The sequence below is a fragment of the Cottoperca gobio genome, chromosome 16, assembly GCF_900634415.1.
Source record: "Cottoperca gobio chromosome 16, fCotGob3.1, whole genome shotgun sequence".
NCBI lineage: Eukaryota > Metazoa > Chordata > Actinopteri > Perciformes > Bovichtidae > Cottoperca > Cottoperca gobio.
The window spans coordinates 20,636,474-20,652,834 of NC_041370.1; the positions used below are offsets into that span (position 1 = coordinate 20,636,474).

Consider the following 16,361-nt stretch of genomic DNA (forward strand, 5'->3'; position numbering starts at 1 on the left):
CACCAATGGGCAGAGTAAAACGCATAACAATGTGTTATGTAAATAATTTTCATAATTAAAAATAGAGGAAGAAAGTTCTGTTTTGCGCGATGGTGTGTTCAGCTCAGATGAGTTATGTATTTTTGTAAATTTGGGTCTCAGGGAGACAAAACATTTTTATTTTGTGGATCTAACTGAACATGTTTGGGAACCCTGATCTAAACTAATTTAATTCCACCTCTGAGGACCATGACTGTGTGTAGCAAGTTCATTCATCTGATAGACATTGAGCCATTTCCCCCAGAACCAAAACGTCAACGTCATGGTGGCGCTATAGGAAAAGTCAGAGGATCACCAAAGTCAAAAGGATTAATCTTCTGGGAACCATCACTAAGAATATAACATTCATGGCAGCACATCCAATAGTTGTTGAGATATATATTAAGTGTTGGACCGACAAAATGACAGGCCGACATTGCCATCTCTAGATTCACACCACTGATGTGTAAAAAGTACTTTGACATACTCTAAGAGCTACTTTATCAGCCGTATCATGGTGAAAGTTAAAGGTGAAGAGTGTTTAACCATACATTTTCACAATGGCTCTCGCTACCACGCATGTTACATAAATACCATCTAACATTGGCATACACAAAAAAACCCACAACTAGACAAAAATCACCTAGCTCCACAAGCTGTAATTACACTCAAGTGTAGGATGGACTGCTGTACCCTGGGGCTGAAGTGCTTCTATAATAAGCTTTCATCAAGAGCCAACTCAAGAACAATGTCCCACATATCAACCAGGAGAGCTCTACAGCAGAGGGAGGAAAGAAAGAGACCTGATTCTTTCAAAGAAAAATACAGTTTATTCTCTTTTTGTTAAGAATAGTAGGAAACAATTACAAAATAAATCTTAGGAATGGACAAACATACAATGTACACAGGCTTTTAAACCACAATGATACATGTTGATATCATTATACAGTAGGATTAAAACTGACAAACTATAAAGAGATATAACTATCTATTCTATTAAAAAGTATTTTGATGACGTTTTTTCAGTTTTGCATTTACTGGATATGCGCTAACATTTACAAGTCTGGCAACAACCTGTTTCAACATGAATCTGTTTGCAGGTGATGACACAATACCAAACATGTTGATGGAAGCCACCAGAAACCACAACTCGACTCGGCTGCACCAGGTCCTCTGGGATTCTCCAAGGAGTGACGAGTGGAGTCTTGACCTCCTGGCATCGGACCTCTGACCTCACAGTCTCAGGTACGCCACCTGAGAACAAGCAAAAGTTTAGCAAAGGTTCAAATCTATGTGGACACAAAGTAACACGTTACTCAGATTACCTTTTTGTTGTCACGAGTAACAAAACGCGGTAGTTTGCAAACCAAGTAATCAGTATTTAAGTTACATTTTGTGCCTGGGGAATAAACGTCTGTCAGCTGAGAAGTGCTCAACTTTAAATGTAAAGAAGCACCTGTGTACGCACAGCAACACAATACTGGTGGCACGGAGCATCAAGGAGTAGAATGATTCCGGTGCTACAGCTCCGACACAGCAACGGCTAGCTTTTAGTTCGGGTGTCACTCCGATAGAACAAGCTTGTAGCTGGTTACGTGATGCTACCAATATCAACTGTAGAGTCTCCATCTTTCTGTAAGATCATTAATACAATCTGTATCACCCTTATAGGGCTGAACCGAATAGTTTGAAGCTTCGCTGACATTCAAATTATTACAGAAACACTACAATAGTCCACCTTCTCTTACCCTCTCTAAAACTCAAACACACACACATGCCGCACTGCGGCATCATCATCATCTCTGTAATTGTCGCATATTACTATGAAGAATAAATATTCTGCTTCAATCCATATTTGTTGGCATTTAGCTTTTCAAAAACTTTCACTGCGGTCAAAAAACGGTTTGTTCTCCCGCTTGCTGTACACAAAGGGAAGCATGCACCTGAATTAACGGGCCGTTCTAGCAGCAAATTAAAAAGGGGAAATGCATCCGTCATTCCTGCCTGCATAGTTACAGATACTGTAGACGAGGCTATGCATGAAAGTCAATATATTCAAAAAGGTAGGCGTACAACAGGCCCTCTGGACAATATGAACCAACATGCACAAGGAATCACAAAGGGTTTTTTCATCTTGGTAACAAACCAATACTCCAACGAGTTACTTTTCTCAGTAGTTAACACGTTACTTTTTAATGGTAGCAACGTTGTAATGCAACAAGTTACTTTTAAAAGTAATGTTACCCAACACTGCTTGTGACACATGAAAATCAAATAGATTAACTTAGGCATTTTAAGGCCCTGTCACACATATCCGTATGACAGAAACGTATGCTGGCATATACACATTAGTCAGAGTCCAAATACGTCCAACTTTTCATCGGATCGGAAAAGTGAACATATACAGATACGCATGTCTAACCTATTGATAGAGTATCACTTACTTATACAAAATGTATCAGACGAATACCCAACAAATGCATAACGTATACAAAAATATGACGTATACAAAATATCGGCAATACGCTGGTTTACGTAGATATAAGGTAAGGTAGAAGTAGTATTCGTTGAGAGCTCACTGTGTTACGCTGTATTGTTACGTATTTGGACTTTTTTAGCTAATTTTCATATACGCCGGCATGTTTCTGCCATACGGAACTGTGTGACAGGGCTGTATGTCTGGCGTGTTCGGCGTAACATCTGCGTCCTTCAAACGATCACAACTTACCCTTAATTTATATCAACGTATTGCCGATATTTCGTATGCATCGGCATACGTTTCTGTCATACGGATATGTGTGACAGGGCCTTTAGAAAACTCCAGTTTGTACTGTACAATGAGGATTGTTGTTCCCCAAAGCACAGATGTACTGGATCTCAACGGTCTGCTAATCGGCACAGAAACACATTATCTGCAATTACTGTCCTCAAACAACAAAAACACCACAGGTGGTAGAGATTTAATCAACTTCAAAAACACACATGCAGATAAACAAAGCACAGAAAACAAATTAACTCAGCCCTGCCCTCCTTCTCTCTCCATCTGCTATTCCTGGGCGTTTGCCGGCAGCAGACAATGGTTGCGCTCCACTGAGGGCTCTATATTGGGATGATGGATGAGGGCATTTGCCTCACTCAAGGCCCTGGCTTCTCCGTCCCCATGCCAATGTCTGCTCACCACTCAAGCGCATCAATGGTAATTCATACAAATGATAACAAACGGCAACGAGAGGTGAACTCTGAGTCCCAGAACAAGAAGACAAAGTGCGATAAGGGACCAGAGCAATGAGAGTCTAGATGGAGGACATAAGCTGGTTTGTGATTAGACAGTTGCTAGGCTGAAGCTGGGAACATGAAGCTAGGGGAAGGGGGTTTGGAGCTTTATATTGGCTAATGCTGGACCTGCACTGAAAATATTGGTGCCAGGAAAGTGGAAAATAAAATTGGCATTGAAAACAAAACCAGAACTGAAAAAGGAAACACTGGCATTGAAACACTTGTATTTCTAAAAAGTTGTATTGGCACTGATAAAAGATCCACAGTAATAGAGCCATTAAAAATTACATTTTTTGCATTCTGATGCAAAGTTTTTCCGTGCGTTTTTCCAATGTTGATGTGCTCAGCCGGCTGTCAGTATTTTTGCAATGATGATGTTTTCTGTTTCAACTTTCTGTCACTGTTTTGGCGTGGAGGGGGGGAGGTTTGAGGGGAGGGGGCAAGGACAGCTGCATTTACATATAATCTGTATACTAAATACAGAACGTCACTCCTATGGACCGACAGTGTGTTCCAAACCTCACAGCGATGTCTTCCACCAGTTCACCTGGAACTCCCACTGCAGAGACCGTTTCTCTCTGCTGTTGTCTTGCTGGGTTAAGGTGAACTTTTAACTGACGTTATGCTGGCCTGGAAGAGGTCCGCTGGGAGAAGTGCTAACTTTAGCTAAAACGTGACATTTAGCTAACGTTAGGCTCTATGTGAAAAGACAACAGCAGAGAGAAACAGACTTGCAGTTTGTGATGGCGTTGCCGGAGATGTGCGTTATTTCTAGGCTGAATTTGTAGGATTTCTGATTGAGAAAATTAGTTTCAAGGCCTTTAAAGCTGCTATTATCTGTATTCTTTATATTAGGCAAGGGGTGGGTCCTCCACGACACTGTACCGCACTCTACTGCAAGTATGTCTTGCATGAAATGTGAAGTCCAAGAGGCATACCAGCTAAGCAAAGGTATCGGAAGACTCACTACTTTCCATTTGCTCCTGGTGAGTACATTTGTTTGTATTATGAGAAGCCACACAAAAACAGTTCTCAGGTAGTTTGTATTTAACAGTGTTAAAATGACATGACGGTCTTTAAACTGGTAGTGATGCTGACAGCAGGTCTTCTCAGAACACTTGATGATAATATGCTTAAGGGTGTTCCACTTCTTTGATCTCATTGAAATTCGTTTGAGCTTCAGCACAGTGAAACATAAAACATCACCGCGAAGCCTTAAGAGTAATACATCTAGCAAGAGATAACCTTTGATTTGATTTTCCGTCTCTACACAACAGCTATTTAGTTGAAGAAGGGAGGGACCTAATGTCTGGGTATTAAAAGGTTCTGAGACAATGACAAGAGGAGAGAAGACACAAGAAAGTCTTTCGAGCAGCATGTCGTCTTTGATGCTCGGTGCCAGGAACCGTCATCATAATACTTTAAACTTGGCGAGCAGCGCGGAGAATGTTTCTTCACACGTAAAGGGACTGACAGGAAGGGGTGTGGAAAAGTAGAACCTGATGAAAGAAACAACTTGCTGCTGCTGCTACACAGTGGTGTAGTAGTATTACACTCAAAGGAAAGTTCTGCAGCTCAAGCAGATAATAGAGATGGACAAGGATATATTCCCAGAAAAATGAACAAAGCCACTGACCCACATAATGACTTTACATCACCATCGTTGGGTGAGTCTCCACCCCACTCTAAGGACATGATCCAAATTTAAAACAAAAGAACCACAACAACTGCTTCCAAATCAGGGACACGTGGACTGATTACTGCCTTTTGAGAATTCAGCACTTTCTGTTACTGCTTCAGCCGTCATCACCTCGTTATTATTAGCCTAGAAGAGGACTTGTTCAGAAACATGAATAATGAGCTTTCTACAACACACTCTAATGTGGTTAGTTAGGAGAGGAGTAAGGGATAAACTCATTGTAACAATATGCCCCCCTGACATTTCTTTACTTCGCCCCCAGGCTAGACAGGCTGAATCCCTAAGATCAACTCCTTTGAAACAAAAGCAATTATGATTTTATCTAAATATATATTCACATATTCGTGTTTAGGAGGAAAATAAAAACCTCCAATTATGCAACCCTGATCTTAAGTGACTATTGTCACAATAAAGAGTAAGCTACCCGCTACAATAGGATGACTGCACAGTACACAACTCCCCCGAACCGGAGTCAGTTATACTGTAAAACCTTAAAGACGTGTTAAAGGCTGATGACTACTGCTTTAGACATTGATACACGTCGTGTACACACAGCAACCTGAGCTTCAGAGCATGCCATACACAACCAATGCAGTATTTATTCAGCATACACTAAAGATCTAATTCAACAAACTGCATCATTTCCATCACACTAGAGGTCAACATTACAGCCTTTTTTTAAATTAAGGAACAATATCAGCCTCATTTATATTGTAACTGGGAGATGTCCTAATGTAAATACTAACTAAGAACATCACAGGCCCACTGCTCTGTTGATTAATTTCCCTTCTCCTCCATTGGTCCACAGGCAATGCAGAGAGACGTGTCCGTCTTGGGGGAAGTCATTTATTTAGACAAATTGCAGCTTCTCCTAGTGGGAAGCTGTGTGGACAGCAGAAAGACTGAGGCGCTGTATGATCGATACATTTCAGCTCTTCATTGTTAAACGTTGGAGCAGTTTTCGGATCACTTTCTGTGTAACCTACATGCCGTCTCTGTGGGGAGTGAGGAGGAGATTAACGAGGTGGGGGGGGGGGGTATTGTTGTCTGTTCCCGGGCTAAAAAGTGACACTCAGAGCTTGAGCCACTTTACACACCATTACACTGGCAGGCTCAGGGCCGGAGGGCGGGGAACACAGCAGCCCAGACAACAGTACACATTCCACATGCAGAATAATAACAGGCTGGGTTATGGGGGAGGCTTTGATCTACTCGCAGGGATAAAATTATCCAAAGAAACCACACACACACACACACACACACACACACACACACACACCAAAAGAGGTACCTCAAACTTTGGGTTAGTGCTGTTATGGATGGGTTGGGCTGTTGGGGTCGGTGCTCATATTTCACACCTTTCACACAGCAGGACAAGCACAGGTGTAATTAATAACAATAACCACTGCATTCCATTAAAGTGAGTCAGTCCCAGGGCCCTGGTAGAATCTGTCTTCACAGCAGATGTTTTGACTTGTCATAGCATAAAAGTAAAAGGCTCATACTGACATAAAAGCTGGAGTGCGTAACTGTTGTCTCCCTCCTCTGGCGGTGAGAGTAATTACCATATGAGAGAGACCATAGCAAAGGAGCAGCAGCTAGGAGCAGGAAATTCACAATATCCAATGCTTCCGTACCAGGTCGATGCCAAAATCCTAAATATGTGATGGTACCCTTTTTCTAAAGTACCGTAGTATCCGGTAGTACCGTTGGGGCTCGAGACTAACGGCATGGATTTTCACTGGTATTGTGACATCTGTAGTTAGGAGTATGGCGGAAGTTTCTAGAGGAAGGATTAGAGCAAAACAACTGTACTGAAAGATTCGCAGAGGCGGTGATCTCACATGCAGACAGGGCACAGAATTAGCAACATTAACCAGCCAAATGCTGATCAAATATGCAAGTGGCTAGCACATTTACATAACTCACTTTTGAACATTCACTAACTATTTGGCCGGTGGACAAAAACATACATTTTGCGTCCTCTGCCTGCATGCATCTGTGCGCCAGGGAAAGTCGCCACAGATGCCAGACAACTCCGGTTTGCTGTGAAATACAGAGAGCTTTCCCTGGCGACAACAGGCTTACTCAGCATTGTGTGAACTCGTTTGGCAAGGGCTTGAATGTAATGGACGTTCATTTATATGTAAAAGTCCCGCACCACCAGCGTTAACGGTGGCTCTGTTCTATTCAAGTGTCCCAGTAAAGCCGAGACAATGAGACGGCATGCACAGTAGACCTTTTTCACAGCAGACATTTTGACTTGTCCTACTAGGAAAAGCACAGGTGAAACACATTTAGTTAACGATGGCTCAGTTCCATCAAGTGTCCCTGTAAGTAATGACAGTGAGCCAGCATGCACAGTACCAAGACCGCAGAGGCAGCTCTACTACATGGAACGCGGTCATTTTTCAATGTTATCAATTGCACCCGTGCTTTTTCTGCCAAAATGTCTGAAACTGAAGCAGCTAAATGGAATTGAGATTTGTCACAGGATTTTTAGTCACAGTTGAAACAGTAGCTTTGTGAAATAAAACTTGACCTCGATAACGACGTTGAATGGTACATTTGAAGGCCTTACATAGCCATGGTCCACATAGGTGTTTTCACTTTTGCCTGATTCAACTTTTCTCAGAACTGCTTACAGATTGTGCTCGATTGGCATCTCCCTGACTTGTGTATTCTAACAGGCTTTATTCACAGCGGACATTTTGACATTTGTAGATGAGTCACTAATGACTTTAAAGATGGCTCAGAACCTTCAGGTGTCCCAGTGAGCCCTGGAGCTGGCAGATCTACATGGAATACAGTTGTTGTTAATTACACGTGTGCTGATACAGCCATGAAATATCAAAATGTCTGCCGTGAAAAAGGTCTATAGTTGTGGTCGAAACTGCATTCTAACATACTGCATACTATAGTCAATCTGTATGTACCGCATGCAGCCTACTAAACTGACAAGTATGCCATTACCAGCAGACTGTTCACACTGAAGTAAACTCAAGCGAGACGTCTTCTGTGATCGTACGACTGTATCGATCACAGCGTTACCGGTCCGAGCTACTGTTGAATGTAAATCAACATGACCTATTCAACTCGATTTAAGACAAATTCTAATTATTTGATATTTTAAATGTGTTTTTACAGTTTATTGCCAACAGTCAATTATTTTAACCTTCTGCTTCTGCACCATTGGACAGTCTGAAGAGACGCAATGCATTCTGGGGCGGTTCAGTGTGTCCAGTAAGCTCACGTCTTCTACTCAGAAATGTTTAGCTAATCTAGTATTCATGCATGCATTTCTCATAGAGTACATACTCAATTTTACGCAAACTTAGTATGAACAGTATGCTAGTGTTGATTAGGAACATTACTTATTCGTACAGAGAGTTTGATCTGCCAGAGGCCCTATCTAGAGACAATGTTTGGTTTGTCTGTAGAAACATCTGCTACATCGCATCTTTATCTCATCGTCTCTAACAGATGGAACTCTGCAAGCTTCCAGACTGCCACCCCACTGCATGCTGGTCCTTCCCTCTCTGACAGTGTTTTTCATCTCGGACCATCTCCGGTAACTCTAGATGGCCCTATGATCACATTACCTTCCTGTCCTCTGCTGCCCATAGCAGCTTCTCCTATCAGGAAGTGTGTGATGCATCACACTGTCTTAACTGCTGTAACCACTTCCACCACCAGACAGATACGATGTCCTATGTCTGGGCCGCTCTATCTGTAGCCATTCCAGCAGAGCCTAATTTCTCCCCCCGCGCCACCTCTGTCATGTAACCGGAAAACAACCATAGCCTACAGTTTATCATTGTACCACAATGTGTAAGACAAAGAGAAACGTTGTAGAGTGAAAACTATAGTTAGCATTTTAAGATGCAAGCTCAATACCTAGTCTACTGTAGATAAAATAATAAGAATAGCAATCTCGTGTAAATGAGCCCTCTATTCCAAATTGCACTTCTTCTAAGGTAGACACAGCTTTGATATTGTGTTATCCAACATGACAGATCACAGCATGATAATAAAATACAAGAGAGATTCATTGTTGGGCTAAACCAAACATATTCTGTTCTTCAGTAGGGCTGTACCCAGTAGATCCCAGCTTTATTAATAACGGGTATGTTTCTGTTCAAACCCAGTATTTGTGCACAGTTGCTGATAAAGATCAGGCTAAGCTTTTTATTAGTCTTATACTATTTGTAGAATTAGATTCCAGTGGTGGCAGCGTAGGATTGTTTCCAACTTGTGCGATTCAAACATTTCCAATAACTCCAGAGCGTTGTTAAATCCAAAAATCAACATTTAGTAAAATTAAATAGATTTAATAATTTCGAAATTATTATTTATTTAGTTTTTATCCAACTATTCTGCTTCCATCCATATGTGTTTGGGTTTATCCTTTCAAAAGCAACATTTTAACTGCCGTTTGCTCTCCAGCTTGCCGTAAAGGCGGCACGCACCAGTATTAACAGGGCGGGCGAGCAGCAACTTATCACCACCATTTTCAACAGCAGGATGTTTTTGGGAGTTAGGAACTAAGAAAGAAGAGAGAATGGAGTTTCCTTAGCCGTACGTGTACAACAATTACAAACACACTGCCTCTTTTCACAGGCCTTGTATAGCTGCAGGGTGGCATGCTCAACCGTGACGTGACGTGCAGCCATTTGAAAGATCACTACATCATTATCAAACAGAGCCTTGGTGTTATTGACTGTTCACCCCCCCCCCCCCCCAACTTACTATTAAGCTTTCTATTCCCACAGAACATATGCAGTTTAGAATGATATGGGTGTCAGATTTACCACTCGAAAATTAGCAGTAAGTTTTGAAATGGGTTAAAGAGTTCAGACTTCTGAAAGATTTTATTAGCTTTAGCCAACAAACTAAACAAATGTTGTCGGTTAAAATCACCGTCAGCGGCAGATTTCTTAACACTTCCAGCTGACTCAAACAAGAACCCTTTAAAAAGGGTCCTTAATACCGTACATGATGGCCGCGTACATAACAGCATGCTAAAAATGTCCCCTCTGTGCACGTATGCCAGTCAACCTGAAGTCTATGCATTCCTTTGGGAAGTATAAGGACAGATGTACGCTCTGTAGTGAGGCGTCCATCAAAATGAAGACCACATTTCCTTTAATGTTTCTGCTCCTGCTTGCACACAGGATGATTGGATCTCTGTTTGAGTTATTACAGCAGAAACAGAAAACAACATTTCATTTCAACAAAGTATTTCTTCTTCAGTGCAATACTCCAGATGAGATTAAAAAGGAAGACGCCAAGCCTTTAAGTGAACACCCCCTGCCTAGGCTTTCAACAAAAGCAGCTTCACATGATGTAACAAACGTCCTTCTCAAAGGTTTGCTCACCGTATATTACTCCAGCTCTCGTATTGTTTTAGTAGAGAGAAAAAGCGTTTAAGTGGTAGGAGTCTCTTCCTAAACTTTCTGAGCAGGAAGTGGAGGATAATGGTGCTAATTACCCTTGTAACTATGTGGAAAAAGGTTGTGGGATAGAGCTGTCAGCAAAGTTATAACCACCTATTTTCTAGTCAAAGCGTTTTCCTTGGCAACTCAAGCTAAATGTACACATTTTGCACACTTACAGGTGCATAGAAGCTGGAATAAGGCTGACAAAAGTAAAACCTTACAATTGACCCACATAATCCCTAAGGGGAAGCTGTTAACTGAAAGCTTTGAATCATGAAATTAATTAAGGCGGGATAAAAACACAGTCAAGCACTACTGAGTAATGGATAAACAAGGTCCTGTAAGTAAGAAGTAAAGGAAATAAGTGATCGCTGTCAGCTAAAAGAGTCTGTATTTACAAAAGATGAAGATAAATTAGAAGACTTTAGGGCATTTATCTGCTTATATAACACAGTATCAGGGTAAGCCAGGCAACAAGATGCCTCAGTAATCATCCGTTGCCCATTACAGTAACTGTCTTACCTCATAGGACCTCATGCGACGCATAGACGCAGGAAGTGTAGAGTTGCTGTCATCCATCACTTGCAGAAGCTCCTCACACACCTTCAGTGGCAGCACCACAGGATGTCCAATGGCATTGGCCTCCCAACTAGTTACAATGCTGAAAACACACACAGAGCAGAGTGGGAGTGATTCATAGTGACTGCCACAACATTATACAACCAAGGTGATGCCCAGAATAGCTGCTGTAAATCCAATGTTGAAGCATTTGCTCCGACGCTTTAATTAAGTGTTTATTTAACTGTAAACTGAACTACAGAGATACATAAAAGTGGCTTGATGGTGAGTGAGTGTGTGTGAGATCGCTACATTTCTGTGTGTGAGACAAAAGGAAGAGGGCACTGAAAGGAGAAGAGTGATTGAGAGAAGAAAGATTGATGCTCTGTCAGAGTGCGTTGCCTATCCAGTTTGTTTGGGTGACATTTAGCCATGTGTGCAGTTCCTGAGAGGGAAAGGGCTTCTCAAAGTTTTAGCAGTTCTACTTATATAAGGGATAGCTAATTTTTTTTTAAAGTGGGGTTGTATGGAAGTACTTATCCATAGTAGATCGCAGTCGGCATGCCCCCAGTTTGGAGAAACCGACATGAGTAACGGCACAGAAGCTAAGCAATGGATTGCCGTCAACGGGGGCAGCAGAAAAGCATATTTTAGCCACCTATAAGAAAGGCCCATCTAAAATGATCTATATCAGTTCTGACAGTGAACTGATGCAGTCATTTCACCTCGCAGAAAACAGAGTCGCTGGTGTACCGCTGCCTCGATCAGTTAGTACTCCCGCGTCCTGCAAGCTAAAATGAGTCTGGGGGCTTTGAAGAGAGCAAAGATGGATTAACGGCTTAGTTCCCCTGCGGTAAGGGCTGTATACATATTGACCCAAACAAGTCTACATCATCATTTGTGTGTATTGAAATGTTGTACTCACATATCAGTATGAATTCAATAGAAAAGGAGTCGCCCATACAATTTCTATTAGACTCAATTTCCATATCCATGAGCGCTCATTCAGATTGTACTGGACTGTGATGGTGCCTGCGATTTTCACTCAACTCATAATCAAGTCACTGCCATTAGTGACAAGCGTAATCCACTTAAGCATTGGCTCAACAATTCTCCAGCCAATTATTGGCAGTTTTAACAACACACACTGCAACCTCTAGCTGCAGTCGACTGTACCCGACTGTATCCTGAATAAGAGGGCCATCATCCAGGGACTTCAGCTCCCCAGGCATAACATTTAATTTAAAAATGTCAGAGATGAGTGATGAAGGATGAATGGTAAATTGTGTAGGGGGAAATGTAAGTGTGAATAACACCAGCATTTAGCTTTGCAAGACTTCAGAGAAATGTCAAAAATAAGTGAAAGAAAAGCAGCTTTGCTCAAATATGAAGCACCTTAAAGCCGAGACTTTAAAACCAAATATTAAATAGGGGTCGGTCGATGAATTGGTCATAAAGGTACTAGGTTTTTGTGTATTGCAGATATATGGGTATAATCATTCGTGTCGCCTGATAAATTACAAGAAAATGCATTTGTCAAAGATGAGTTTGAGATCATTTAGAAACTGGTGCGTCCACCAGAGAGCACGGACAAGATTATTCTTACTTAAACATATCTTGGTGACTGTTCTTCTATTTGTGTATGTAATGTGTTAATGTAAAAAATATGAATCCGGCTGATACAGTCTTGGATTTTTACGACACTAAAATATCTGTGAAGCTCTACAAAGTCTAGCTGTAAGAACCAACAGCTCTAAGAAAGGTCTATGGAAGTCCATTTCCGGGCAATGTGATGAAAATAAATGCGCCATAATTGACGCGCCTCATTTGATGCTCCTATGGCGCACTGCAGGCATCACATTTGAAATGCCAACACCACAGAACCAGCAGTACTTTAGGAAAAGGTTGCTATTCAGGCAACATTTGCTATTCATAACATATCGTTTAGCTACTTGATCAAACTAATGAAGGACGATATGGATGTGAGTTTAACTGGATGATGTGAAATTGGCATCACGAGATCAGCTAGAAAAACACATCAATCTGTTGGAGCGACACAAACACTCAGTCCATTTGTACGGAGGGGTTACAGAGTGAAGCTTCTCTTACCTCATGAACAGAGGCAGATACAGTTTACATTAGTGACAGCTTTTTATTTCTTTTTAGCTCTCTCCAAAACAGGCACTGCAGCTTCAGAGAAAACAGCTTTGGACGCTGGGTCCTCGTTTGACGCGCCTCATAACACTTTACGTGCTTTGAATGGCCATTTAAAAACAATAGCTTTAGACAGTGGAAAAACAGATGTTTTCATTTCATTTCTTGCAGGGTTTGAAATTACCTCCGCATGAGATAACTCATACAATAAGTGAAAATCTGAACTTCAGACGTGTTCTTTCTTATTCTGTCTTAACAGAAACAGCAGTGCTCCAGTCAAAAGTTGCCGTCATGACTGTTTTGTCACGATGACGTCTCTCTTGGTCCCGGCGTGCCCCTTTGGTGAAACAGTTTCCGTGCATCACTCAGATCACACAGTTCATCATGTCATCTAAATGCACTCTTACTGCTACTACTGTGAAGACAAGCCTTTCTCCTTTCATGCGAGCTTTCCCTCTAATTACCCTTTCTCCGTCAGTCAGCCAATGGGCTTGTCAAAAGCCGTAGAAACAACAAAACTTCTCTGTTCTGCCTTACCTCTTCGCGGCTGCAGGGAAAAGGAGGAGGTGGCTGAGTGCTGATTCAGTTAAAAATAATGAGGGTGGAAGGCTCTTCCAGTGGGGTGCTGCTGTACTGAACATGGAGAACCACATGCAGCACATCCACCCACACCTCTCTAATGCATCACAGCAAGGTACACAGAGCCTCGCTCCAGTCAAAACAACATCCCCTGTATGTGCAACAAACACGAGCGTGGCTTATGCAACTGACAACATCGAGACGATAAACACCTTTGATGGCAATCTCATTCGCAAAATAATAGACAATTATGTCTGAGCAGGGACCCTTAGAGCAAAGTGTTGAAGAATGAAAATGTGTTCACAAATAAAGTAGTCTTTCATCCCTCGCAGTGAGCCGAGGAAGGTGGTGATTGAGAGGGTGCGCCAGAAAGATGAAAGGATAAGATTAAGAAGAGGAAAACAAAGATTGAAGGGGGGGAGGGTGCAGGATGCAGTTAAGAGTCCACGCTTACTCTCTCTGCTGGACGCCTGTGCCGGAGCAGGCGGTGTAGAGGACTTTCAGGACTCTGGCAGCTTTAGGTGATTCACTGTGAGGAGTGGGGGAGTCGCCAGACCTCTCACCCCTGACATACGTCTCCGGGACCAACGCTGTGATGGAGTCGCTGTTCAGCAGCCAGAGCTGCAGGAGGAGCAGACAGGTCACTTTACACTTGAGATCCACATGCTGGAGGAATCACACTCCACCACTCATGCACACCAGTTTATGTTATACGCCTGATACCAGGAAGACACAGGGTGCTATACTGGTCCTATTGATTCTAACTGCCAGCCACACTCAATTCATACGTCACCATTTGTAACTGTGTTTCCAAAAAATCCCCCTCCAACAATATGTTTTAGTGCAAACTAGTCTACTAAGTCTCCTCTCTCGCCAGCTTTACTCTAAACTAATATTTAATCAGAATAATATTTGTTTAACTTTATTTGTATAGCACATTAAAAACAAGATCACAGGTGAAGATAAAGTACGTAGTGTCGCAGATAAAGCGAGCCATTGTAAAGATAAACTACTAATAAAAAAGGCATGTAAGGTCATTTAAATCACTAATAGAAAGACATTTGAGGGCATAAAAGTTCATATAAATCAACTAATAAAAAAGACATTCAAAGGCATGAAAGGTCATTTGATTGCTTGTGGGACTCGATGTGAAGCGCGCACATTGTAAGACGTGGTTCTGGAAAATAGCTCCGTTAAACAGATGTGTTATTAAGTGGCGAATAAAATTTTCAACAGAGCCTCACTCTCTAATATGTTTGGGATCTAAGGGCATGTGAAGGAACAGTAATAATATTGTTGTCGAACCATGGAGAGGTTTAATTGCGTGACTTATTTTTATCCCCGAGTGTGGCAGCTTTGTTCAGTGTGCTCGTCAGGTCGTTATTGAATAACGATAACTATTTCATCTGATGAGCAGCTCTCATCACGTGCGTCACATTAACTTAAAGGCTCAGAGAACTCACTTTCTGCTGCAGCGTTTACAAATAGGTTGAATCATCTGTGACCCCAGCTATGGAGGACTCTGTCAAAGTACACACAGTGATGATCAGAGACACAGAAACATCAATAGCGAACCCTTTCGACGGTGACACGACGCACGACGGTGCTCTGTGACGTGTAGGGCGAGTTCAAGGCTTTTAGGTAGATTCATAGACACCATAGCCTTAGGGTCAGCACTGTTAATATGAATGTTAAAATCTCCATTTAAAATGATTCTACCCAATTCTCATTAAAGAATTTAGAAGTCAATTTCACACACGACAAATTATATTGTTATTGCTATCCTTTTCACTTTTAATGTCCTACAGTTTAAAGTCTGACAAAGACACAGCTTGTGGAATACTTGGGACATTTCATGTCATGCAAATATCAGCAAACAAATATTACCTGCCAGCTTTAGTTAAAATAACATTATTGGAATATAAACTCTGTGAATGACGTGCAGTGTTGTGTCACTGTTCTACAAAGAGCTACTTGTATTAATCCACTTGTCACTGATTTTTAAGAAGCTCAAATCCTAACCGTACGCGCAATAAATCAGACAATCAGCTTTTTATATTGCTTAAAGAACCTGACATATCACCTTTGCCATTTATCACATAATTGAGTAGTCTATTTTTACTCAAATCTCATGTGCTTCTCTGATTATGGCAGCTTGTTCTTACCAATAAGAAATCTTTTTCATCAGGAGTCTGGACGGAGAAGTGGAAAGTGCTCAGTGAGGAGGACAGCCCAAACAGCCTGGATGCTACCATCTTCTCCACGTACAGCGATCTGTCCAAAAGACACAATGTTGGTTCATTTACATGTTTAGTCTTTATAGAGCACATATACCCGACCTTCTTGTTCATGCACTCACAAAAAAACTGAATGGATGTATCGATGGATTTTTGAAACATCACATGGTGTTCGTGTTTTTCTTACTCATCAAATGCCTCCAAGATAAAGTTATGGAGAACGTGTTACATGTTATGGTCATGCATCTGCCCAGTGATCATTTTGAAAGTGGTACCGCGAGTCAAATGACGCAGCCAGTCATACAGTTTGTGTATCGCAGCTTTAAAAAGGCTAAATGGATTTCAAAAGACGGTGAAAAAAACTCTGTTGCTTGTTACAGTTACAATGGATAACTTACATTT

At 41.6% G+C, this 16,361-nt stretch overlaps 1 protein-coding gene across 1 annotated transcript in view; it reads right to left on the bottom strand.

Annotated features, from left to right (window-relative positions):
- Positions 1-827: 827 nt before the first annotated feature.
- Positions 828-16,361, bottom strand: part of ube3d (ubiquitin protein ligase E3D) — a 24,523-nt gene continuing 8,989 nt past the window's right edge. The window contains exons 7-10 of the mRNA XM_029450673.1: positions 15,888-15,996; positions 14,177-14,343; positions 10,954-11,092; positions 828-1,272 (exon numbers count right to left, since the gene is read on the bottom strand). Of these exons, the coding sequence (XP_029306533.1) occupies positions 1,252-1,272; positions 10,954-11,092; positions 14,177-14,343; positions 15,888-15,996 (436 nt within the window). The 3' untranslated portion in view covers positions 828-1,251. The remainder of the gene's footprint in view (positions 1,273-10,953; positions 11,093-14,176; positions 14,344-15,887; positions 15,997-16,361) is intronic.